Source organism: Sander vitreus, chromosome 7, assembly GCF_031162955.1.
Source record: "Sander vitreus isolate 19-12246 chromosome 7, sanVit1, whole genome shotgun sequence".
In the NCBI taxonomy this organism is placed as follows: Eukaryota; Metazoa; Chordata; class Actinopteri; order Perciformes; family Percidae; genus Sander; species Sander vitreus.
In genome coordinates this window covers 20503744-20530706 of record NC_135861.1, presented here as the reverse complement: position 1 = coordinate 20530706, position 26963 = coordinate 20503744, and the positions used below count along the sequence as shown (strand labels likewise).

General features: G+C 41.6%; 1 protein-coding gene across 1 annotated transcript; it reads right to left on the bottom strand.

The window, feature by feature from the left end:
- Window positions 1–434: 434 nt before the first annotated feature.
- dnah12 (dynein, axonemal, heavy chain 12) lies at window positions 435–26335 on the bottom strand. The gene is made up of 73 exons (XM_078255221.1): window positions 26116–26335; window positions 25879–25966; window positions 25756–25782; window positions 25470–25659; window positions 25298–25367; window positions 25033–25191; window positions 24718–24913; window positions 24442–24630; window positions 24184–24337; window positions 24008–24099; window positions 23720–23898; window positions 23488–23623; window positions 23252–23377; window positions 23031–23165; window positions 22468–22661; window positions 22141–22378; window positions 21846–22031; window positions 21540–21740; window positions 20683–20877; window positions 20458–20579; window positions 20234–20369; window positions 18275–18421; window positions 18009–18128; window positions 17505–17661; window positions 17245–17417; window positions 16983–17135; window positions 16632–16871; window positions 16114–16359; window positions 15872–15991; window positions 15120–15229; window positions 14809–14992; window positions 14533–14673; window positions 14358–14441; window positions 13943–14131; window positions 13712–13831; window positions 13368–13556; window positions 13138–13289; window positions 12751–12889; window positions 12428–12594; window positions 12044–12299; window positions 11592–11888; window positions 10627–10805; window positions 10209–10401; window positions 9883–10044; window positions 9588–9782; window positions 8331–8464; window positions 8086–8248; window positions 7907–7987; window positions 7631–7807; window positions 7399–7530; window positions 7206–7295; window positions 6973–7113; window positions 6620–6861; window positions 6390–6537; window positions 6142–6287; window positions 5838–6052; window positions 5543–5735; window positions 5259–5451; window positions 4968–5140; window positions 4379–4519; window positions 4081–4239; window positions 3686–3981; window positions 3342–3595; window positions 3083–3223; window positions 2843–2980; window positions 2526–2759; window positions 2215–2403; window positions 1914–2017; window positions 1563–1767; window positions 1309–1446; window positions 1109–1200; window positions 892–959; window positions 435–717 (listed from the first exon to the last, which is right to left on the bottom strand). The coding sequence occupies exons 1-73, from the start codon at window positions 26322–26324 to the stop codon at window positions 524–526; spliced, it is 11916 nt and encodes a 3971-aa protein (XP_078111347.1). The 5' UTR covers window positions 26325–26335; the 3' UTR covers window positions 435–523.
- Window positions 26336–26963: the final 628 nt, after the last annotated feature.

Below are 26963 nucleotides of genomic sequence, written 5' to 3'. Positions count from 1 at the left end.
AGGAAGAGTATGTACTGTAGGCCTAAATGTACAATAAACATTGCATGCTATATGTTTCTATGGTTTGTAAAATGTAATAAAAACTCCAATGCAAACTATTTTTTGCTTCTTTTGGAATCACTTCAGGATTTGCTTTGGATTGAAAGATATTGAAAGAATATGTTGTCATCCTTTTCTATTGAAACGTCACAGTGCATCTGATGCTCATTTTGTTACTTCCACGTAAACTTAAGTGTTTTTCAGTTTCATTATTGGGAGAAAATTATGTCAGCAAACCGTCTAGCTTTCTACTTTGAAGTAGCAACGGAACTACAAGGGCATTTGATCTGTACTCCATTTACCTTTCCGTAGCTATCCACAAATATGATCTATCTATAATTTTAACACATACTCCCCAGTTGGTCACAAACATATGCTATGTTTAATTTTGCATTATGAAGGTACAGAAAATCAAAAAAAGGCATCATAGTGTTTAAAGTGTCACAGTAAAGTGCTTGAGTCTTAAACAGTTTGTTGTCTGATTTCAGTCATCAAGCTGGCAGAGCATGGCCACGCCACGCTTGATCCAGTGTTGAGGGCGCTTGCTAGTGGGCAACACCATGGAAATGACAAAATTGGTGGAGTGGCCTGTGGTAGAGAGGGTTCCCTTCCTCTCACTGGTCTTGTAGAGAGGGCAGACATACAGCTTCTGAGCCTGATCGATGCTCTTCTTTTCAGCTGTGTGGGAGAGAAGGAAGCAAAGAGACGAAGCAGAGAATCAGGAAAATGGAGAGGGAAAAACAGTTGTAAGTTTACAAATAATGGGTTTGAAATAGACACCTTAAAACGTGAATGCCATGCATATTATTTGTCATACATCTGGCAGTGTACAAATTATGGTAATTTACTAACTGGGTTTTATCCAGATGATTGGCACCACATCAAATAGGACTTTAGGGTGCTGCTCGGCCAGAACTCCACTGATAAACAGACAAACAATAGTTAAGGCTTATCAAGTCTCCTTGCACTTCACTATCACAATGATATTCCATTATTATTATTTTTTATTTATTTATATATTTAATTATTTTTTATTATTGTTTTAAATAACACTACTAAGAACATCTACCTTTCTTTGTCCCATCGAGCTCCATCCAGAAACATTCCATTAACGTAAACACCATCCTCAGGCGATGTGTCCGACTCATCAATAGTAAGAACCTGTAAGATAAAATCATGAAAAGAAACCCACAGATCAGTATACTTTTAGGGCTATGAGAAGATCTTTGAGGTGGAGACAGAGAGATAACAAAGTGTGTATCTTTTGACCTGAAAATCAAAGACTAGCAGGTCAATGGGGACGTGGTATTTCCTGGCGTAGTTCTGCATTGCCCCAGTTAGGAAAGCCTGGGTGAAGAAGAAGCCGGACAGCCAGAACACGTTGGGTTTACTGGTGTTGTACCAATCCTACAGGCACACAGAATAAAGGTGAAACTATAAGTGGAGTAACAAAGTCAACAAAGCTCCCATATAATCAGTCATATCTCCTGTTCATCTAAATGATCTTTATAAAGCAGTTTCACCTGCAAAAATTTGAGCCTTGAGATAAAGTCAGTAATGTAGCTGCCCAAAGGCTTCAGGCTGGGGTAAGAGCGCTTGGCCCATTTCTCTGGAACCTTTCCGACTATCAAACTGCTTGCAACTGCCTCCAGCTCTGCATCCATCACCACCAAACCCTTAATGGCCTTCAACAGGTTCTGCAGACTCACACGGATCGTACCACACAGTCTGAGAGAGAGAGAAAGAGAGAGAGAGAGAGAGAGAGAGAGAGAGAGAGAGAGAGAGAGAGAGAGAGAGAGAGAAAAACAGTCAAGTCATATCGGTGATGCTGCGCTGTATGTCCTAAAGGTCTCCACCGAGCTGTTTGTCCATACGTGTTGTAGCGCTCCATCTCTTGAACGAGCACAGTGTTCATACTCTCCTCGTAGAGCACTGGGAACTTCAGGAGAGCAGCTTCTGTGTCAAAATTAGCTGGAAGCTGGGGGGGAAATAAGCAAATCTGTTAGTAAAAATATATAACTGAGGGCATGTACATTGCAATCAAGGTAAAGGAAACACCAACAGAAATGTGCACTTTATTGGAAAGCTACACCTTCACTGGTGCCATGTGTTTGTCCTACCAAAAAATTAAACATACCTAAAATTGCCAAATGAAGAGGTTTGATTAGTTTATACCTTAGTAAGGATGTCATTTGCTATGTCGTACAGCGCTTTGTCACTCCCAGAGCTAGCCCCTCCCTTAGCTCCTCCACCCTGGGTGAGTAACAGTGAATCAAACATCAGCTTTGTCTGCTGGAGATCTTTTGAGATGTCTACATTTTCATGCATCCCAAACACCTCTGGATGCTGGCTGAAAGGAAGCTCCTACAACAAAGAACACAACAAAGATATTGCTACTCAGTTGGAAGTCATTATGGAGAAAAACAAAAATATATATATACACATATTTATTTTCTTCATGTGTGTTATATCTGAAGTGGCTTTACCTTAATAAATGCAATGTAGTCATCATAGACAGATTTAGGTGGGGCAAAGTATTCACCGCTAGGTGAGAAAGGGTAGCGAGGTTTCTCAATGATGTCCTTGTTGTAGAAGTCAGCCAAGACTGTCATCAGGAGCCGCCTATCCCAGTCATCTGTCACACGGCCGCCATAGTTACACTGCCCGGTCAGGTAAGTTATGGCCTCGAAGGGCACCTCATCATATTCATTCACAAACAGCTAAAAAAGGAAAACAAATGAAATGCCTTTTTAGATTCTTGAAACTTCTTGTTGAAACGTGGCCACTGAAACTGAATGAATACCTGTAGCTGTCTGATGCTTATACGTAAGTCTGACTCATTGAAGCCATAGGGAATATTCCAGCCCAGTGGACCAAACTTCTTCCTCTCCTGAACCAGAGCATGGAAGAAGCACAGTCCAAACAGGAGCTTCTCCCAGATCTGGTGGAGGAATCCACGAGTCAGAGAATGTCCTTCATATAGACCTATTTAAATAAATAAATGAGAATTCTTGTTGCATACATTTTGTATGCGACAACTCACCAACTCCTTATCTGGGCAGTTATTGAAGAAGTTTGAGTCACAAACAGGATCTGACAAGTAAGACTGTAGCAGGTTGAGTCGGAGTCCTGTAGGAGGCTCGTTTGTCATTTTCACCCCGTTCTGCAGGATCGTCACTGGAAACTGATATCAGAAAGCATGTTTTTTTTTTTTTAGGACTATAACAGAATACATCTCTGTCTTGCTGCTTAAAATTGGTAATGTACGCACACTGTGCCGAATGAAATGCATTGAGCTTTACCTTGGATGAAGGGTAGCTTGTGAGCCAAAGGCGGAAGTCTGGGTGGCATGTTGCAGGGCTGAAGTCCTCACAGATTTTCTCTAAGGTGGACATCCAGGAAACGGCCAGGTGACAATTTTGCAAACACACCCACGTCCCATCCTGCATGGCTGTGGATATCATTTTGGCAGCGATGGGTCCCTGGCCCTGCCCCAGAGAGATGGACTGGAACTTGGCACCACTCATGTCCTTGTCACTGGCAAACTTCAGTAAGCCTGTGGAGGGATGTTGTTATTTCTCATGATTTTCAGGGGAAGCATTATATGGAATCTTGACAGTTAACCACTGGTACTGCAGGGACTTACTAGCCATGGGATCAGCTCCTGGAGACAGAACAAATACAAGTGGAATGGTGGAGTTGGAGTCCAGGTAACTCTTACTCAGGTCAAAGGGAGGGGGCTGGACAAATTTCTTCCCGAGTCTGCCAGTCACATATTTAATCACAGCTGGAACTATCTTATCAGGCCTGAGACAGCGAACAATGATCATCTTCTGCAGGTCATTGAGTTGTTCACACCATGGAGCAGGCAGAGGAGTGTTGCTTGGATCTTTGCTGTCATAAATAGATTTAAAGTCTTCTGGGCCTTTGATGAAAGCGTCTCTGTGGAATAAATAACATAGATTCACTCCATTAGTCATAAGGAACTTATGACTAACAGGACAATGTAGTTGTTGACACAAGTCAAGTGATGCTTCTTACTTTATTCCTTGTAAGCCAGGCAGTTCACTGGCTCTGCAGGTCTCATCCCAGCTCTTGTCCTGTAGCCAGCTGGGGTTAGGGTTAGCAACGGTGTTCTGCAGGCCCACTCCTCCGGTCAGAAAGAACATGAAGTCAGAGTATTCAATCTCCTCTTTCGCTCTGAGTGGAAATAGAAGAGAATAGCATGAAATCAAGTTCACATAGTATATCTTCATCTGAGCATGTGGTTGAAAGCTGAAATCAAATTCTAACAATCTAATTAATTTGACCATCATCACCCACAAGCTTTAACACTTACAGGAGCAGATTGGAGCAAAGGAGGAAGGAAAAGAGGAGTTTGTCCTTCTCAAACAGAGAGCGGCAGACGTTACAGTACAGGTTATAGGTGAAGTGATCGATCAGGAATCGAAGCCTCCTCTCTAGGACCTTGGACTTATTACTGATGAATAAAAGACAAAACATACGAAGTTTCAGATGAACACAGATCAACTCTTTGCATATTTTTTGTGTGCGCAGAGCACATCTGCAGCAACACAAGTAAGTACTTTGGATTCCTCTCAGTTGCAGCTGCTGTATAGGAATAACTTTGCTTACACGCACGTCTTCTGTGTGGTTTACTGATTGCACTTTTTTGTGTGAAAATGGTTAAAGTTAGAACCCATTAGCAAGTCTGCCTGAGACAAGAACTGAGCCTGACATCCAAATAGAAACCAAGTGAGTTACTGTAATAAGCTTCATCTTTGTTAAATGTGTGAATCCTGTTATATTTAACCTTGTGTTTATGTACAACAGATGAAGAATAATGTTTTCTGAATGGCTGGTACAGTCATAAAGTCTCAATGTATTACTTTTTTGGGACACTAAAGAATACATTTCATGTGCATCACCTGTCTTGTATAGAGTTGATGTAGAGGTTGACAAACCAGCTGAGCGAGTACTGGTACATAGGGTCTATGTTGGTTAGATCAGCAATGCTGAAGAACAGGATGGAAGAATGCTTTGCAATGGCTCTGTAACCCTCTCTAGACTCTGCTATCTTAATCTCCGTCTTCTCTGCAATCTGGGAAATACGTAAACAGCAGAAAGTTAGATAACCAATAATGAGACTGGTCATATTCAAAATACGGGTCTCATTTTCTAAACAGAACATTTAAGACTTAGCTGTGCAATGTCCACACCTGCTGTTTCTTGCTAATCTCATTGGACATGATCTTTGCAGAGTCTAGAATTTCAATGGCACTCTCATCCTCCAGGATATTTCCCTTAGAGGACTGCAGTGTCTCCAGGATTTTGTCCTCAATTTCCTTAAGTTGTCTCTTATTGGCAGCTGACTGCAAGATTAGGGCATTTCTCTCCTCTTCCAGTTCTGGCCTGTAGAGCAGATAAAGCAGAAACAATGCTCCAAAGAAGGGATGCGAAGTATTTAAGTTGTATAACAATGTGACCATTTTATGAGCGCTACCTCTCCTTGGCAACCACAATCCCCAGCAGCTGGTCCTCCAAGCCCTCTGGAGTTATCATGAAATTAAGCAGGGACACCTTGGTGGCCAGTTCTGGCAGGTAGTGCGGGTTCCTCAGCTTAGTGGTGATGTAGAAACGGAAATCGCAGGAATACTCAATCACACTCTCCCCCAGCCTGATGCAATCCATACCTCCTACAGTAAGTAAAACAAAACATTACTGAAGTTCGAATTTTCACATTTTTAAATTCAAATCTCAATTGCCCCATTGGCAGCCATCTCACATTCACACAGCACCTTGTTTGAAGGTTTGTTTGAGCAGCAGTGGTTCCAGTGAGGGGTCCAGCTCCTCTCCAACATTTTCCAGCAGTAAGGGTGTTCCAAATTGAATACAGTTCTCCAAAGTTCTCATATAGTCTCCGTCTGTTAGCTTGATTACACTCAGGTTGTTGTCTTTCTCTGAATTCTTCACCCACTTATTGGCCTGACCCTGAGGGTCAATCATCAATGGCCTACAATAACACAAACATTAGGCATGAGACACATTTTAAAGTAGCAAGAGATTTAACTTCAAAACAATTCTTTAGCGATACAGACTCACCATCTACGTGAATTACTGACAATGACACCATTGTCAATGGAGAAAGAGTCACTGGGAAGGCCTGCAATGTTCCAAGCCCTGATCTTAATGGGATCTCCCAGAGTCTTACTGAGAGAGAAGTCATCTGCTGATGGAATGTTCTTAGACTAGAGATATCAAGATAGGTGAAAAGAAAGATAATAAACAATGAAATATTTCAAAGAAACCAACCAAAAAAAGTCTGAATAAAGAACTGGGGGGTTTGTTACTTGGCAGAGTTTGGTCCATGACTTGGTACAGTCCTGTCTGAAGCCAGCAGTGAAGGCCCCCAGGTAGGCGATGACACCAGCAGAGATGAGAACATCTCCAGTCAGGTTGTCATACGTGTTCTGCAGGTCATCTGCTGCCTTAGACCATCTAAAGACAGAAATGAATTCAATCAATGACCCTTTTTTTGCAGTAAATAAAAAACAACAGTATTTTTGTGCTTCATGCTGACCTGGTCTTCTCTCCGCCCAGACCACCAATGAGCTTCTCAGCCCTCTCTAACTTCCTGGCACACAAATCCACCTGGATCTCCAGCTGGGCCTTCTCCTCTGTCTTCTCCTCGAAGGTTTTCTGAAGGGCAGCCAAACGGTCCTCGACCTCCTTTAGCTCAGCTCGCTTCCGGTCCAGCAGCGCCATGGTAGCAGCCAGGGACTCCTGCGCCTCGGCCAGATTGGCCTTCTTAGGAGCCACGACCTAAGACCAAAGAGAGTGGTTGAGCTCAGAGAATAAGTGGAAGCGTACATGCATGTATATTCAGGACAAATCAAGAGAAAAAAAGTCAATGCAAAGCCAGAAACACTGCACCTTTGCCACCCTGTCATACACCTCCATTGCTTTGATCCACTTGCACAGACCCTCTGCTGCAGAGGAGGCCTTTGCCACTATACTGGGGTCAAAGTCAGGATTAGTCATGTACTCACTACGAATTTTTTGCATCACAGGGACCTGCAAAGAAGGAGTAGAGGAGTTAGTCAGATCAAAATACAAGTGTCTTTTTTTAAATAATAAATTAAGAATGTAGCTTTTCTGACACTCACAGGAATATTGTCCTTGTCATACTCTCTAAGATCTCGTAAAAAGTTCATGTCACCCAGTAGCTTTTTGCTTGGACCCCAATAGTCTAAAACCTAGACAATAAAAAAAAACAACATGTTACTCATTATTACTACTACAATAAGTTGCAAGACAATCGTGATGTCTTCATGAGATATTTTTTTCCCTCAGTCCAACCTTTTTTCCAGTCCCAGCTGGGTCAGCTATCTTATCTGGCTTTATATCCTTCATCACACACACAGCCGACATCACCAGCTTCACCCCCGAAGGAGGATTTTTCATCGACTTCACAATTGTGACATCAGAGGGCTGAAAGGAAACAGGCAGCTCAACTTACTCATGTCGAAACTGCAATGGTCTGAGTGGCTAAACTTGGCCCAATGAAGCAGTGCAGTTGAAGGGTGCTCACCTTTAAAGTGTCCAAGGCTGAGAGAGCAGCCTCCAGGGCAGGGATGGCCTCAGCCAAGTCACTCTCACACTCGTTCTTCAGAGCCTGAGCCGCATCGGCTTTTATAGTTGCTGCCTCCTCATCAACACGCACAACTTTGCTTTTGGCTTCCACCTCAACAGACTCCACTTCGATCACCTGAAAGTCATCACAATTAAGCAATTACATTCACTATATTTACATATACTGGTATGTATACTCCAGGCCGATGCTGAAGAAGATGTAAAACCTATTCACCTTCATCATTTTGTTGTTGTCTATCTTTGCTTGTTTCAGTTTGGGCTGCAGGTCTACAAGTTCCTTCTTCATCTCACCAACCTGCAGAGAAACATTGGTAAAATGAGCTAAAAACATTTAGTAATAAAACAAAATCGACACACACAAAAAATGCTTAAAAAAAATGGTGCTGCATATACCTGAGATTCAGCGAAGGCTAGTTTATCCAGACCATTGGTATACCTCTGTTTTGCTTTCATGACAGTGTCTCTTTTCTGAGTGAGCAGCAGACGGAAAGCTGCAATCAGCTCCAGGTAGGATGTGGGTGTCACATAATTATGGCGACCTAGCTCAGAGAGGAATCTGCAATGAAAACAACAGTGTATTTAAGGACTTATGTACTTTACCTTTGAATATACAAGTTAAAAGTAACCACATATCGTACTTCTGTGAGAGCTGTTTGGCTGACGTATGGAATGTTTTGCAGATGGGTATAACCATTTGCCTCTCATTTTCACTCATCTCCAGTGACTCCAGGAAGGAGTTGGCTACTCGCTCAAGAGCCTCCTCTGGCCATGGCTGTCAGGGCAGAAAGAATAAAGCACAGTGAGGATAGGAAGAAAGATAAGAGCATGCAAAGACAGACTGCTGACACTGTTGAGTGTCTATTAGCTAACAAATGTCTAATTTTTCTGTCTTTTGATCACTAACTAACTGTCTGACTGACTGACACACAGATACATACATAGACAGTTTGTCTGTGTCTGTCATATAATGCAATATATTTGACTAAAGACAAAATACAAAGTACAAGCAAAGCCCATCTACGGAAAGCCGTTCCACTCCCTATTCAGCCCCATTGTACCTACTTTGGTTGCAGTTCCACCAGAGTTCCACTGGGGGTGATCGCGGTCCAGTGCTAAATGAATGGGACTCTATGGAGCTAGACGGCTAAATTTGTCTCTTTCGCCTGATTATCGTTGAGAAATCTCAGATTTGATTGTAGTTTTTGCAAGTTCAACATGGATTATAGATCGAAAGTTGAATGAACGAGTACTTGTGTCCTTTCGATTTCTTACAGGTTGAGTCGTTGTTGACCATAACACGCTAGCATTCTGCTAATGAATGCTGATTGGTCAGTGAGGGACTGATTACGATCGGAGATCCCGCTTGACGGCATCCAAAGCAGAACCAGAATGTCAGAGTGAATATTTCGGCGTGGTCTTTAAAACATTAGCAAACCTCTTTCTAGCACGTGTATTAACAGGGAGAGCCTAACCTGTCAGCTGTGTTGTCGATGCTTCGAGAGAACAAACGAAGCGACTCAGAGCTTGCAGTAAAGCAGTATCCCTGGCCGTATATGTGTATGACGTCACTGACATTTTAAAAGGCTTTTTAGAACAAAAAAGCCACTTTAAAAAAATCTAACACCCAGCAGTGTGTATTTTCTTAGCCTCCCCTTTCGAATGCAACATTCAAATTACTAGACAAAAAATGATATCCTGAGAAAAGTGGATTTTGAGGGGTATAGCTCCATAGAGTCCCATTCATTCTGCACTGGCCTGTGAGCACCCCCTATATGGAACTCTGGTGGAACTGCAACCAGTTCAGAAGCTGGAAGTAACGAGAGAGTGGAACTTCTTCCCTTATTAGAAACTCTTTGGTACACCCGATCATGCCACTCCTAATGCCTATACAGTACCTGGAACCAGTCAATGGTGCAACAGTTGATAAGAGAGGGAAACTGGCGCAGGCGATTTCGGAAGGCATCTCCAATAGGACTGAAGGCCACAACAACATGCAGGTTCTCTTTACAGCGTGCCACGAAGAAGGCGAACAGAGTCAAAGGACTCAACTCCAAATTCTTGTTACCAGCCTGGGCAATGGGACGTACTGTCTGGAGGAAGAGAGACGAAGTAAGAGTGACATTAAACATAAGGTCTTTACAAGGTATACATTGCTCTATAAGGGTACACATAGAGTTTGTGACAGCCTACCTCCATGATCTCCTGCTTCTCGTCTATGGCAAACAGATTGGGCACCTCCCCTGTGTTCAGGACGCTGTCCACGTCTTCCAGAAAAGCCTCATCTTTGATCTGAGCGTCAGTAAGCAAGAACACCGTCTTCTGACCTTTCACCCCAGCATTTTTCAGCAGCATCTAAAGTATAATATATAGAGTATAATACAAAGCAGGGGGACAGGGTTTTGGTAAAATCGTCAGTCACCGAAATGCAAAAGAACCCCAAGCAGAGATCAAAAAGGTATGAAAACTAAAATTAGAATTAAAGGACACAGAGGTCTGTCCCAGACTATAAAGCTGACCTTAAGGTCGTCTCTCCACTCAGTGATGCCATAGCTCTTAGATATCTCAGGCTGGAACATGGTCATGTGGGCCATGGATGTGGCCAGACGGGTGATGGACTGGCGTCCACTGCCTCCCACTCCCACTAGTAGGGCATTTCCTCCTGGCTGCTTTAACACTCGACTGATTCGTGACAGATGCTCCAAGACATAGCTACATAATGCAGACATATTTTTTTTCTCAGTTAATCAAGTTTCCATGCAAATAGTCAGAGTTATAAAAAACTAAATTTCATTACCTTCCTGCACAAAATGTCAAGTCATTTGATCGTATGTTTATTCTAAAAATCGTATATCTTCTATTTCTTTATAATGAGATTTGAAGATTTAATACTAAATAGGATAAGACAAATATTTTTGTAATACCAAAGCTGTTTACCGGAAGATGACAAGGTTCATTCGGTTCTTATGCATCTGGTTGTATTCATTAAGACATGACTCCACCACTTGAGAAAAGCTTTCCATTGAGGGCACCTCAGCATACAAGCGCTCATCATCCTCCAGGTCAGGGTTCATGTAGTCACCAAACAGAAGATTCCTCATGTCTTCCTCAACCAGCTGAGAAAGGAAGAAAACGTTTGCCACAAATTAAAACATACAAATGTTACTCTTTGTTTCATATGCACTTTGTATTAGCAAAGGACGGATTGCTCCGTTGCCGCCGGAAATTCCGCCGGATGTCACTCTTTTCGGCCGGATGTCCGTTACCTTCTTTGTGTCGTAATTTTAAACTCCGGTGGATTTATGAGGACAATAACCTTTTCTCAGATCTCTGCAGGGTAAATCCAGACAGCTAGCTAGACTATCTGTCCAATCTGAGTTTTCTGTTGCACGACTAAAACAACCTTTGAACGTACACATGTTCCACCAAAACAAGTTCCTTCCCGAGACTATTTTGCAGTGGCACTGTGGCTCCGTAGTAAAGTAAGTAAGAGTACTAATACCACACTGTAAAAGTCCTGCATTGAAAATGTTACTTAAGTAAAAGTATGTAAGTACCATCAGGAAAATGTACTAAAAAGTATTAAAAGTAAAAGTACTCAAAATCCTCACATCCTATACATAGACCTGTATATTGTTGAGTAGTTTAATTCATAATAAAACCTCATATTTTATAAACTGGATGCGTTTTTAACTAGTAACTAAAGCTGTCAGATTAATGAAGTGGAGTAAAAAGTACAATACTTCCCTCTGAAATATAGCGGAGGAGAAGTAGAACGTGGCATGAAAAGAAAAGACAAGTACAAGTATCTCAAATTTGTACTTTAGTACAGTACTAGAGTAAATGCACTTAGTTACATTCCACCACTGCACTGCAGCAAATATAACTGATTCTCAACTTACTCTACTGCCTTGTTTCAGGGGATCAAACACCTGATCAAAGGACTCGTTGAAGTGATCTTTGAGGATGCTGGTCATCAGCTGGTAGAGCCATGCTCGATCTTTGTCATCCACCAGACGGTCATAGTAGACGCGGAAGACCTCATGGACAAACAAGCGTATCATAGTGCGTTTGTTCTCCAGAGAGTCCTTCTTCAGCAGCAGGCAGCCTTGAATAACGCGAGAGAAGTCCCGCAGGTTGAAGGTGTAATGAGACTTGGCTGGAGTTGGAAGCAGGTTCTCCATGGCTTTCTTATACACCTTTGGGAATTAAATGCAAATAAGAAAAGTACTAAAGCATTGGGAAAAAAACAAGATATGGTTGATAAGAGCCTTTTACACATGAGCAACATACTTATCTATCTAATTGAACAGTTCATGTGATATCATTGTGTGCTTTTGTGGGGGGGACTCACTTCCATTGTAGCTGTGACTATTTGGTTGCCAACAGTGAAATATTCAGATGGGAATGCATTGTTTTTGAGATAAAAGGCCACCAGGCTGGAGAAGATGCGAACCATGGTGTCGTCACTGAAGGCATTGATGCTAAAAATGTTGAAGTGCCGCAGGAAGCGGGATGTCACAGCATTCCTCCCACCACCAGGAGGGCCCATAGCTGAGACGAGCTGGAGGTCGACAAGAGAGATCCTGGAAGTATCCTTCAGGTCATACCTGCCAGAGCATAACAGTTTACTGGACAATTCTTATGCTTCTCTAATGCAGTACATTTAGTCCTCTTCCTTTATTATCATTCTCTTCTTTTGATATGAAATTGGCATCTAATAGTGGATGGTTCATACCAGTTTCCATGGTCTATATATTGTCGAAGAAGCTCCACAGGAGGCTGTGCTCCAAACTGTTCCAGTGCAGGCATGTTTACGTCATCTACAAAGATGACACACTTCTTTCCCATGGGTGGCCCGAACACTCCCTTTCTTCTCTTATCTAACCTGGACATGATGATATTCTGGAAGATGCAATAAATACAGTCACCAAATTAATTAAGAATTAAACATTTACCATTTTTTTGTCTGTTTAACTGTTTACTTCTAATAAAATGTTTTCTAACAATCCCAAAAATTCTGCAAGGACATTCGTTTATACTTGTTTCCTAACTGCTGACCTGAGTTTGGTTGGCGCTTGTGCGAGCTGAAAAATTGATAAAGAAGGGTAGATAGCTGTCTTTGTCCAGATTGTTCATCAACTGCTCCTTCACATACACTGACTTCCCAGTGCCAGTAGGACCAACAAACAGGACAGGCCTAAGCAGAGAAAAAGAGGTAAGGTTTTGTAAAAATAAATAATTTTGTAAAATTCAATGTAAACTAGAACTGCAAGCAGTTATGACGGGGTCCAAGCCTCCGCGGCGCGAGTCGCAACCGCGGTTCCCAACCCTCGGGCTTGGACCCCTAATAAATCCAGGGTGAAATAAAATGAGAAATACTCTAAGAACCCAGTATACAGTATATAGCACATGTAAAAGTCAAACAGAAATACTGAGAATACTAACACTCCGTATCTGATGCAGAGGTCCATGAGGTAGGTATAGCGAACTGTATCTATGGTGGGAACAATGATCTCTTGCACTTTGGTGTTTTTGTCCCCCAGGTTTACATTCTTGATGGTATCATTCCAGTGAACCCAGCGGCCTTTTCCTTTAAACTGTTCAAGAGATGACAGTATGATTTACTGATTTAAAGAAAATATATAACACCTGTGAGTGATGTAATTACACAATACCTCATAGAAATAGTCATACACCAGCCCTTTATCATCCATTGGACACTCCCATTTGGCCACAGTGGCAGGGACAGGATGTTCTTCTGTCTTTCCTGACACAGTCATCCTAAAGAAGTCACTAAACTTCTCTCTGCTGTCTGCATTACAGCTGCCACCTATAGACCACACCAGGGAGAAGGCAAAAGATGCCTGCAGTAATAAAGGAAGAAAAGGGCAGGTGTCAAACAAAAATACATTTAACTGACATGGAAATACAAATACAAAAACACTGAAACAGATGTGCAAATGTTTACAAGGAGCCGTTCCAAAGCAAGACAAAATGGCAAATGATTCAGTCCTTTTACCATGATCCAGGTGCGAATATTTTTATCCCCAGGACTCATTTTTACAGGTTCAGTGAGCAGCATCTCAAACAGTCGACACAAGGACACCACGGTGTTACTGTTGCTAGTGGAAACAACTTCCTGTAAGCAAAACCATAATGCAGCATGACAAAACTGTCTGTGTAAACATAGACTTATAAATGTTGTACAGATATTTGTGTCTGGGTTGTTCTGAGGCCTGGGGCCACTTACTCTGCAGTGTTTACGCAGCATCCTGAAGGCAGGCGGCAGGAGCCAGTGGAAGAGCTCTAGTAGCAGGGAGCAGTTGTCCGCGCTCTGCAGGGCATCAGGAAGATTGTTCATCCAGGAGATCACTAAGGGCTTCCAGCCCAACTGAGACGGTTCCATGTAGATCATTCCACATCGACTGACTGTGGCAGGCTGCAGTGAAAGAAAATAACCAAAACCAAAAAAGACCTTTTTTATAACATCTGATTACATTCTGTCCATCAAGCTAGGTGCATTGTTCATTTCCATTGGTGCAACATCTTAACAAGCACGTTGGCGAATTATTAAAGTTTCACTATTGCAAAATGGTGACTAACAATTGTTAAATTTTAAGACAGAATAATCAAATAATACATTTAACTCCAAACATCTAACTCACAGAGGCCTGCGATAGATCCATTGCTTCAAAAATCAAACTCATCTGATTGGACATCTGGATGATCTCACCACTCATAAGGCACAACTGTGGAAGAGAAAAGCAAAAAAGATCTTACTCAAGTATGTGAAAAACAAATACATGTCAAATGTATTTTTTACTTTGTATTATTATGTACCTTTTTGTTGTCATCCAGCACAGTGTTCATGCTCTCAATCCACAGTGTGTCTATGGGACCATCAAACACCACCCATTTACGGTCTGGGGTGTCGGTCGATGCAAAGTCACGAAATGTGTTCGCCACAATCCCATCTGTCCACTAATAATGACGAAAAGGTTAAAAAAAAAAAGACTAAGAGAAAGAAAGGGCCACCTTTTGTCCTTGATCTACACCAATATTGTAAATACACAGATCTTGTATTTATACTAGAGGATCTAAGGCACCGAGATCTACCTCATGGGAAACTAGGTCAAACTGTCCAAAGAGCTGTCCCATGGTGATGGACTTTGGGTTCAACGTCATGTAGATGATCTTCTCCTCCTCACCGTACCCTCTCTCATTCATGAGAGTCAGTGTGTCAGCTAGAACATGTAGCACTTTGGTCTTCCCGGCAAAAGACTCTCCCACTAGCATGAAACTGACACACAAAAAAATCTTCATGCAATATCAAATATTCCCTTTAGTCCATGCCCCAGTCGTATGGAATACTGTATAACTGGAAACATGCTCAACAGGATATCATAATATACGTAATAACAACATACCCATGCCTGACTATCATCATCTCATATGTCTGGATCATCTTCTGTAAGAAGACCTGTGTTGGCTGTACATTTTGATTTTTACAGCATTCTTCAGCAGCTTCCAGAAACAGCTGCAAAAGGAAGGATAGGAAAAAAAACACTGATTATAATATACATGACTATTAATAAATACACGGGTATGGTTCTATTTAGGACACGTGTCAAACTCAAGGCCCGCGGGCCAAACCCGGCCCCTGGCAGGTTTTGATCAGGCCCGCATATCAATTTAGGTTCACAATAAATGTTGGCCCGCCTATTTGTGCACCAAAACAAAAAGACAGGAAACTGTTTTTCAAACGACAACACGACACACGAGCAGAATTTGGTAGATTTGCCGACTTTGAGACTCCCAGAAAATCCCACAGAAGCAGAGAGTTTTCGAAATTAAAGCTGGGAAACAGGTTGGTGTGAGTCGACTTTTAAAATGTAATCTTTGTTTTGCTTGATTTGCTAAATTCTAAGATTTCTAAGGAACTATTTGCTGCCTTTTTAAGGGCTTTATGTGGACCAAACTGTAAGTGAGAAGACTATATGAGATATGGACTAATACAGTCAAAGATATTTGACTTTTTTCGAAATAAAAGCATGAAAATAAACTCTACATATCTGGCCCTTGATGCGATTCTCCTTTTCCAATGTGGCCCTTAGTAAAGTTGAGTTTGACACCCCTGATTTAGGACAAAAGAATAAGCAACTGGTTCAATATATCTGACCTTATAGTCGGGCTCAGGAAGGGAGATGCCTGGGAACAAATCACTGGTGATTCCATTGAACAACGGAATATCATGGGCGAGAAACTTGGGCTCATTAACATCCTTTATGGACCTCAGGAGCTGGACATTACAACATGTGGAAAAAAATAAAATGGTCAAAAACTGCAAACCAATTCAAAGTTCACAAATGGGGCATACAGTACAGGCTAATTTAGCAAATGCATTCATTTCAGCACAAATACCAGTATATCCTCATTCTCATTAGGATACTTGAGCTTGAGGTTTCCTGCAGCCACAAGTACAGCTTTGACGGCCCTCATGCCGTAATCATAATGGAACTGGGAGGAGAGCTGCTCGGAACAGAGCCTGTAGGTCATCACAATCTTTACTGACAATGGTTTGGCATTGAGGAAGCCATATGAATACAGAGAGATCTCTGCTATCAATGCATAGTTGGGGACCATCATGGCCACTGTTCGGAACAACACCTGCACGGAGAAATTAAGAAAGAAAATTAGGTAACGTGTTACTGGCAATGTTGGACAGTCACACACTTCTTTCTATCATGTCACGTAATACGGAAGGGGTGTAGAAGCACCATTGATTCATTACAGTGTATAATTTGATGAAGAGCTGGGGTCAAATAATGTAGATTAATATAATCAATAATGCAGAGTAGAAGTAGTACAGCCAATATTTTTTGGAACTGACAGTGCCAACCCACAATGCCTGATAAAATATTTATTCTCTGATTAAAGACCTTGAGGTTGTCTGGGAGTTCTGAGCGTCCTGCGTAGCCAGGGTTCATTGTAATGGACACAAAGCAGTTGGGATTGAGTTTGAGCATGGTCCCTTCAAAGTCAAAGTATTCCAACTTCAGCTCGACAGCCCTCTGGATGCAGAGAACCTGCTGGGCCACTACAGACAGCACCTCCAGCTCAATACGGTTGAACTCATCAAAGCATGCCCACGCACCAGATGAAGCCAGACCCTTAAAAAACTATGAGAAATTGCACCAAAAGACAAAAGAGAGGGTAAAAACATTATATATACATTATACATTTGCCATTAGAATTAAGAATATAAATCCAAAAGTCCCTGCACGTGTTACTTTGCCCATAGCGAGGTAATCCAGTCCGTCAGAACAGTTGAAGACCACACACTGTACAGCTAGAGCTTTGGCTAGATCTTTGGTGGTTTCTGTCTTTCCTGTTCCAGCTGGACCCTCAGGCGCACCACCCAAATTCAGGTAGAAAGCCCCGATCTAAAACGGAGGGAGAGCTTTGAAATTGAATGGTAAAATATCTGATCACTCAGCATTATTCCAATATAAAGGATTCATGTTTAAGTAGGCTATTTGTCAGATATTTTACCAGTGTTCTGTAGCATCTGTCAGTCAGTGGAGTGATGACCAGACGTGGTGAGTTCCCCAGGTACTCATAGGCGTACTTAACATCACAGTTGATTATGCGAACACGAACATTGTCATTGCTCCAGTAGTAACGAAGCTGGGCTAGCCATTGAAAGTCTGTTTCATTTGATACACCTGTTAAAAACAAGCATTTATTTTTTTGTTTTTCAAGTATGTTTCCATTACAATCCAGTACACTCTGCATTCTGTGCCATGACCTACTTTTTTCAATAAGCTCCATGACCACATCCCTTGCATGGACATCGATAGTGACCAGCGCTCCCAGAGTGGTCCGTGTTTGTTTGGGCAGTTTCCCTCTCACCAGCTCCACAATGTCATTCAGCTGATTCTTAAGTTGCTGATAGTAGTTTTTTAAACCCTGCAGCGAACAAAAGCCCAATTATTATTTTAGGTATTTTTTTTCACCCAAGGTGATACTGTTATGGGGTCATGCTCATCAAATTAACATTTCAGGTTAGTTGGTTAGGAGTGAGACACATCACTGCTTTGTACCTCTATATATATCAAAATCCATTAATGTGTACAACATTATTATTAGACTGGAATGATTTTTATTTTAATGGTAAATTAAGTTTTAATTTTAACTAGGAATCTCCACAACTTAATCTTGTCATATTCAGAAATACAAATCATCATTTTCATTAGTTAAGGTATAATTAGTAGTATTTCAAAAACATTTTCTGAGAAAAGGGTGTGAAAACCTACATCAGCTCCAGCTCTGATGGCTTCATGAACCTCCAAGGTCCAGAAAATCTGCGAGGTGCAGAGCACTACCTGCCCTGGCCACTCCTTGACCCACTGTCTGCGTGCAGTCTCAGCGTAGGCCTGTCAGTACAACCACACTCACATTTATGTTCACCCATAAGGGGAACCTCAGAAGCAAAATATGATCCATACACAACATGATGGTATTAGAGTTAACAAATCACAGTACTGTGTATTATTTTAAGGTATATGAACAGTGATCTCACCAATCTGGACCTGGCTACTACATCTCTGACACTGCGAAGCATCCCATCCTCCACCTGGACCAGCCACTTCTCCACAGCTCCTTTGGCTTCAGACGTGGAGATGAGCTGGATTAGCTGAACACGCTCCCCCTCACTACTATACATGGCCTAGGCGAGAACAAAATGCAATTTAAAGTGACTGTGTGTAACTTTTAAATGTTTCTGAAACTGTTTAATGTTCCATCTGATGATCATAAATGACCTGTAACAGCAAACGAGACTAACAGTGAAAATAACGCTATTTTTATATAGTTTTTATTAATGCCTCTCCCCGGGTCCGATTTTTTCCGCAAAGTCACAAAAAGACGTACAGCAGGTAGACGGCGCTACAGAGAACACATTCTGAAGGGTCACAGATTTCGGCTGAACACCGAAAAAAAAAAGTGTTAGTGAGTATGCAGGTAAAAGGTAGCAGGAGATGTCTTTATGTAGGCCTAATTGTATTTTTATTTTATTTTAGAAGTTATCTGTTGTAGTTCTGGCTGATACTGGGGCATGACCATCACAGCAAAAAAGGAAATTAAAACGAAGAACAATTAAAAGCTGAAAGTTAAAGACGACTGGCGAAACCAAGTCAATCTCGGTCGGGCTTTCAACAGATGGAGACAATTACGTGATAGTAAATTATTCCAAAACATCCCCAAATTGGCCCTCAGGTATGTAATATATCCATTTCATTCATAAAATAACTTTAGATTAAGCGATGTGGTTGTACGTCAGTAGCCTACATTAAATTACGTCCCCCTTCCATTTAGCGTGGACGTTTTATTCCTTTAAGTCCATGTTTGTGTTGGTGTGGTATCTGAACATTGGCCTACTATTTTCTTTTCACTTGTCCCCCTCTACCTGTGTAAAGCGTCCGTGGGTTTCATGAAATGTGCTATATAAATCTAAGTTATTATTATGTTGGTTGCTACAACTAACTCTTAATGCTTTGGCTTATGACACAGTGATAACCAGTGTCTTCATGCTTTGGACACGGTGTTTCATGGAGCCTTAAGATTCATCACAAACTTAAAATCTCATACTCATCACTGTTTGCTGTACTCTCGGGTCAAGTGGTTCTCCCTCTCAATCAGGCGTTGGATGCACTGGCATCTTTTTATTTATAAAGCAGTATTAGGACTACTTCCTCCTTATCTGAACGCTTACATCCTCCCGAGGTCTGCAGGGACATATCACTTGCGTTCACAAGATCTGTTTTTATTGTCAGTCCCTAAAGCCCGCACTGACTTTGGTAAAAAGGCTTTTAATTTTGCAGCACCATCTGCATGGAATCAGCTTCAGAATGAACTACAGTTGAAGGAGTTGGTCTCTTTTTATTCTTTTAAAGGCTTTTTAAAGGATCTTGCAGAAAGGCAGTCTGTCTGTCATTGTTTTTAAATTGATTTAGGACCCAGATTTTTCTTTATGATGACATTGTTGTTTGAATATGATGAGTGAAAGTGTGTCTATGTTTTTACTTGTTATTGTCTTTGTATTTATTTGAAACCACGCTGCTGCCACTTGCCAGGACACTCTTGTAAAAGAGATTTGTAAGCTAAAGGAGTTTTTTTATCCTGGTTAAATAAAGGTTTGAATGAATGAAAAAAACGTTAACCGGTTTAGCTTACGATACATCCAAAGTAGGCCAAGTTACCCATGCAACACTTGAAATGCAACAATGCATCTATAACGTACTCTCTTATTGTAAATGAATTATTATCCGTCTGAGCAAAACATTCATCGCAACTATATGACCTCCCCGTATCGCTAACTCCTAGTCCTTTACGACAGCAAGCGTGGTAAAAACACTACCGCTTTTGTCCAAAGGGGCCGCTGAAATCAACACAAACTGAAAGTTACATATAGTAATTTTAATGAAAGTTAATCAACTATGGTGTCATGATGTAACTATAACAATATGTGTGACTGCCTTGCCTGGATATCCAGATTGGGTAGAAAGTCCAGTTTGGAAATACCCTCAAAGCACTTCTTCAGATGGGGCTGCACTCGCAGTGGGTCCTTGGTCTCAGACAGAATCTCCAGCATTTCATCATTGGACAAGAAGAAGAACCTGGAGGCAGCATTGGTAGTGAGTTCCAAAATCGGTGATAACAACAAAGAATTGGACAAAAGAAACACTGCAAAATCTTTTTGTTTACCGTGGAAAAAAGAGACGCTTCTTCTCCAAATAGGCATTCAGTCCTTTCATGATGCTTTCCAGGAGGATGTTAGAATCTTGCAGTTTCTCTAGCAAACCAGGAAGCGAGGTTGCTTGCAGAATCTGCGATTGTAAATCGTCAGTAAACACAAAACAGTTCATCTTTCTGAGTTTCTTTTTTTTTCCAGAAGAATGTGTCCAACATAAACTTTTTTTCAACAACTACCTTAGGGTCCTTAACGCAGTGCCTCATGACCTCTTTCCAGTTTTTGTCAACAGTTTGGAAAAGTCGTCCCTCTTCCGGAATCTGCTGCATGATGTCCTGAGAAGAGAAGATGGGCTCCAGATAAAGCCACTGGGCCTGCACCTTCAGCCATTCATCTATGGTTTCCTGGATACGAAGCAGACGCTCCTCCCAAACCTGAGGTCACAGAACAAACCGTTAAAGTTTGGTGCTATGCAGTTTTGGCCATTTCTTCGCTGTTTTCTCCCTTTTTGCTCGCAGGTTTCTCTATAGAGCTCCCCCTACAGCTTCGGAATAGATATTTGGCAGCTCCTATGTTTACTTGTGTCTGACTCCTCGCTCGGTCAGTCTGCCGTTTCCTCTTTCTCTGTTCCTCCGACAATGCTTTCCTAGCTTTCTGCTTCCTTTTAGCTGGCTGAGCCATGACGATAGTGTGAAAAACTCCATCGCTACTTTGTTAGCCCGTTCCTGAATGGGCGTATGTGTGCAGTGCCGTGAAGCAATTCGATTCATCGCGAGACCTGATATCACGCGATCCTTCCTGATGCTGAGGCTGGCGGCTCGCCGGCCGAACATTGCAAGGGTGGTTTTTTCGCTCACGGGCGCTAGGCGTTAGCACGACGACCACTGTTCAACCTGAAAAAAGTCATAACCATGGGAGACTCCGAAGCTGTTAAGGTAAATTAAGCTAAAAAAAACTGCATAGTTCCCCTTTAAATCTCTGCAGGATTTGGTGACGGCAAAGTTAAAATTACTCCCATGTGGTAAAAACTCCCAGGCAAATTGAGCATTTACTCATTACCATTAGATGAATAAACTCTATCAAACTTGAAGTTAACCTTGATCTCCTTTTCAAAAGGTTTGATGAACGGTGAGCCCCTCATAGTCTGAGTCTTCACAATCTGGTCATCTAGCATCGTCTGAATCTCATCCAAGGCAGTTAGGATGGACACTCCAGTCTCCCTGTAAGGTTGATGGTGGAAAGAAATACCATCCCAAATATGCATCATGGTTTGCATAGCCTTCTCCAGGGAAAACTCCTGTACAAACACATAGTGGGGGTATATAGCATTCAGCATATCGGTTTAGTGTTAAGGTTTTATCAAACGCTGTAGAAGTAAACAAAAGATTTCAGGAGTTCTCACTTTACTAGCAGCAGCACTCAGAGACTCAAACTGTTGCAGGTACGGAGCCAGGTTTAGCTTGAGAACTTTGCGTAGTGTAGTACCAGAGTCAGGAGTGAGGTCATACCCCACAATATCTGACATCTGGTTCCAGTGGCGAGCTCTAATGCCTGGATTACACAAGATGGACACGACAGGGATATGATCCTGTTGACACAAACACATTCCACGTTTGGTTTAGCATTAACAATCAAGACTTCACTTGCTATACAATTTCATTAGTAAGCCCCTTTGAAATGACAGTTACATACAATACCTTGAACTCCTTGATCTGCTGCATCACAGTGGAGCACAAAAGTACTGTGGGGCTTTCCAGCTTCTTTGGATCATCCTCACTGGGTTGTCTCTTCCCAGCAATCTTCTCCTTCTCTTGCCCCGCCTTATTCTGCTTCTGTTGGAAAAACTTGAGCGTCTTGAAGATCTCCCTAAAGAACTCATCCACTTTTACTTCCATGCTCTCCCCATCTAGGCCCTGGAAGGAACCGTCCATCCATCTATCCTCGAAGAAGATAATAACAATAAGAAGGTTATCAGGGGCAATGTTTTAATGAAAACACAACAGGACATCAAACGGAAATCAGACCTGTTTTCTGTGCGCTGCCACTTCAGCACAAGTCCAAACAGCTTCTGATATGGTTCAATACTGTCTTTGATGACCTCAAGTTCTGGGTAACATGTTTGGTCCCATTCGTAAAAGACCTCTTCCTTGTTAATGAAGACGATCGCCTCCTCAGCCTCCTGGAGAAGCTTCTGAACTGTTCTGACATCTGTCATATACTGCCCAAAAAGTAATGACAAGACCATTATTTTCCACTTGATGTAATTGTATTGCTGTTACACCACACATTAATCTTTTGTACAATTCGGATACTGACAGTGACAAGGAATGTTAAGGCATATTTTAACATGACTATAAAGTTATTTCAGGTTCAAGTTTGTTTAAAGAAATAGTTTTGTGAACATTTTGTGAAATCCACTGATTCACTTTCTTGCCGAGAGTTAAAAGAGAAGATCGATACCACTCTTGGGTTGTCTCTTCCCAGCAATCTTCTTATCTTACTCTCAGCGAGAAAGCAAATACATGAATTTCCCAAAATGTGGGAGCTATTTCTTCAAGGTTATATGAAAGTGCTAATGGCACTGTACCTGCTGCATCCTATCCAGCTCAGAGCAATGTGGGAACTCCTCTATCCTGCGACCCAACTTTTCCAGCTGTATCATTAATCGTTCTCTTTTAGCAATCAGATCCCCCTCCCCTTTCTGCTTGGCCTTCTGCATTACCTGGAAAATGACATAGCTGTCCAGAATCAGGTCAGCCTTAAGAAACAACCATGATAAACTGTTGTCAGCAGACACAAACGCATTACCTCTTGACTGAGCTCAAAGACATGGAGGATTTTCTGCGGCCAGAGAAAGACAGTGGAATTAAGCTCCAGGTGCTCTGGCTCAATGATGTGGACATCCAGGAGGTAGATCAGTCTACAGTAAGCTTCCTGTTAGAACGCAATGTGGTAGTAAATGCTGTTAGAACTGATATAAGACAACTGAAATCAATATGTTGTTGTAAGATGCAACAGATACAACCAATCATCAGGTTATTCACCTTTATTTTTTCATGAAGTTCTGCAATACCCTTTGTCTTAGTGAAATTAATGTGATCAGTGATCTCAGTCATGTCCTCTGTACTCGCTGGTACTTTCAAAACGTTCTCTCTGATGGTTTCAAATTCAGAGCAGATCCTTTGAACAGACACAAAAAGGATTGTGAGAAATATGTGAGCATTTTAAACACAGACGGGCAGTTTTGTTAAAGAATGTTACAAAAAAATGACTCACTGTAGATTTTGCTCACGGTGGCTGGTGATCAGTTTCTTCAGAAGTATTTGAGCATAGTTGTCTGCTTTGTATGCCAGCCCCTGTTTCAGCTCTTCACAGTCCAGATGGACCATCGAGAAGTGGGCTTTTGCTGGGAGGCTAATAATCTCCTTTGACAGAACACGAAACTCCTCCACTTGCTTTAAAAAGCAGCGAGATTACACATCGACAGTCATCAGAAAACCTGAACACAAGGCACTAATAGCTCTATAATATATGTATCATGAATTCAACTTTATGATTTGTTACCTTAGTGTACTCATCAAAAGAGTGCTCCTCTTCCATGAACTTCTCCACTCTAGCCTGTGCAGTTCCATTGACTAGCCAGTCATAGTTGTCAACTGCAAAATAAAGCAGAAAAGTCAGCAAGAAATGGAATTAAAATCAATGGAGTGATGAGTGGAAATTGGATCACAAATTGTCACCATAGTTCTGGAAATGTTTGTCAGGTTCCTCTAGATTCTTGCACACAGCGGCCTTTACGGTGACCTGAGCCCAAGCAAGGATGTGATCAGCCACCTTGGCATCTACAAATGAAGATATGGCTTCTGTCAGCCATGATTGGACCGTCTGTACTTTCTGTGGATCAATGTCATAGATATCAATACTAGCTCAATATTAATGTTACATTACTACATGCAAAATGTGACATAAAGTGGTAATTTTCCTTTAAATTGCTTCACCTGCAGTGTGTTTGTGATGGCATTAAGAATCCCCAAAACAGCAGCTTCCAGATCTTGTAAGGTGGGATAAATTTCCATCTTTTCATCATCAAATGTTAAGGCCATACGAAAGAGCGGCAAGCAGCGGCGATTGCTTGGATCAAACAGATTGACAAACTCCTCGACACTTGTCTGAAGCACGGATTTTAACTGGGAATTGACAAAGGAAAGAGTTTAAATTTGTAATCAAGGGACATACATACATACAAGGCCAAAATCAAGTCAGCATTATCTCACCTGATTGGAGATTAGGGTGGACGCGCAGTCGTAAAAGGAATCCAGTTTCTCCTCTTTAACTCCCTTCAGTGTTTCTTTACTTGTTAATAAGTGGATGACTTTGGGAAACCAGGTATTCATGATACGATCTTCTGTCCTCTTACACTCCACAGCCATTTTGTTCTGTAGGCTCTTACAGTCCACAGATCCTGAAGCCCTGAAGCGTCAGAAGCCAAAATTAAACAAAAAGCAACTTCAGCAAATCTTCATGTGCAATATTTAAGTTATGTGCTTATTTTAGGAGCGCCATGTTGAATTCATGGTGTCTTTCCTTACCTGCATACTGAAAGATCAACCAGCACCAGTGGAGAAAATGTCATGTAGCCAATATCCAAGACAGTTTGCATTACCGGATGAAGAATGTGCAAATTTGTTTTCATTATTTTGCGGCTTCTGATAAAGCTATCATGCCAAGATTGGGAGAAATCAAGAATTCTGCAAAAGATTGGAAATGTAACTTACAGAAGGGCGTTTTAAATAGTCCAACTAGTACACTATTTAGTTATTGTTGATAAATCATTTGTGTACATTAGACACTCACTTTGGTTGGGTAGCTGTCTGTTTGTCAGAGACAGGTTCTTCTTTCTGTGGATTCTTTAGTACTGTGTCCACTAAAGGGAGTGAATATGACACATTATGACGCGGTTTACCTGAAGACTACTGTACATCTACTCTGACAGCATAGACATACATACACAAATAATTGTCAATACCTGTGTGCTTGACAATCACATTGTGGAAGTCGTCGCTGACTTCCTTGCAGAGCTCCTGTAGTAGTTTTTGTGTCTCAGGTCCCTCTTTAAATTTAGGAGAGACTCGGACAACAATGGAGTCCAACCACTCTTGCTGGATTGGAGTGAACGGGCGGTTCTCAACACATCGCTTCAGGAACATGTAGTTCATCTGCAAGTGGGACCAAAATAAAATAGGAGAGACGTGACATAAGTAGGGTTTAGTCTCTTCACATGTCAAACTCAATACAAAAAAAAGAAGTCTTACCCTGCGCTTCCGCTCCTCACTTAGCATCTGTAAAGGAAGTATTGAAATATACCACATTATATTGTGCAATATCTGTATATAAATGAAAATTAAAATGTGTGCATGGGTAGATAATTGTCATACAGAAGGTGGAAACTCTGGTTCTGGTGACTGGCTGCACACTGCTCCCCTCTCTTTGTTCTGTCTGTAAGCCTCCATTGCTTTAGACACCCTGTAATAATGCAGTCAACAATCTGTCACATTGCAGGAAACTAAATGGCCTACATAATGATTAACTGCTGGGATCATTCTCTTATAGCTGTGGTGGCTATCGTTGAGGTACTGACAAAAAAAGCTACCACAGCTGAGCAGAAAACATACAATATCATATGGAGTTGCTCTTGTTGCACTTTACTCCTTCTGTGCCTCAACAGTTTCTTGCGAACCGTTATCTTCTCCGCTTTCTCCTCTGCTGCAGCGGTCTGTCCAACCTCACCCCGGTCCTGTGTGTCTTCAATCGGGGGCAGGACTGGAAACTTTGACATACCCTTCAATGCTGTGGCTTTGACAACTCCGGGAGAGGCAGCCATCTCTGGCAACAAGCCACTGAAAACAACCAGAAGCAGAAAATAACTTGAGGCTAAGTTACACCTGTTGTAAGTGAACGTAACGCTATCCTAACATAGTTAGCTAAGGTAACGTTAGTCTTGCTGCATTTGACCCTGAACAAGCGGACGTTATGTCGCAGTAGTAATCTCAAAAGTTAGCTAGCTAATTTCAGTGAATAACAACAAGCTATCTCTCGGGTTACCTGCTCGTTCATTCAATAACTTCTCTCTTTGGTTAGTTTGTTAACAGCTTATGTCATTTTACTTAATTTAGCCTCTAAACCATGGATGTAGCTAGCTATGTAAACGGACTTCTAGAGTTGACTAAAGTTAACAACGTCGTTACCATAGTAACAGTAAACATGGTAGCCATAAAAAGGAGGAGGGCTTGTCATGTCGTAACTTTTTACAAACTGAGGTTCATGAAATAGGCCAGAAATACATATAATACATTCATAATAGTTATAAATAAACACATGTATTAATAAGTAATAGTAGTACTAGCTAGTAGTAAAAATAAAAAGTTTACGTTTTTTAGATTTCCCAAGCAATTATTTTCTATCTGATGTCGAAAAGACCCATACACTAAATATCAGGGTATGTCTTCCCTTTGCCGGACTG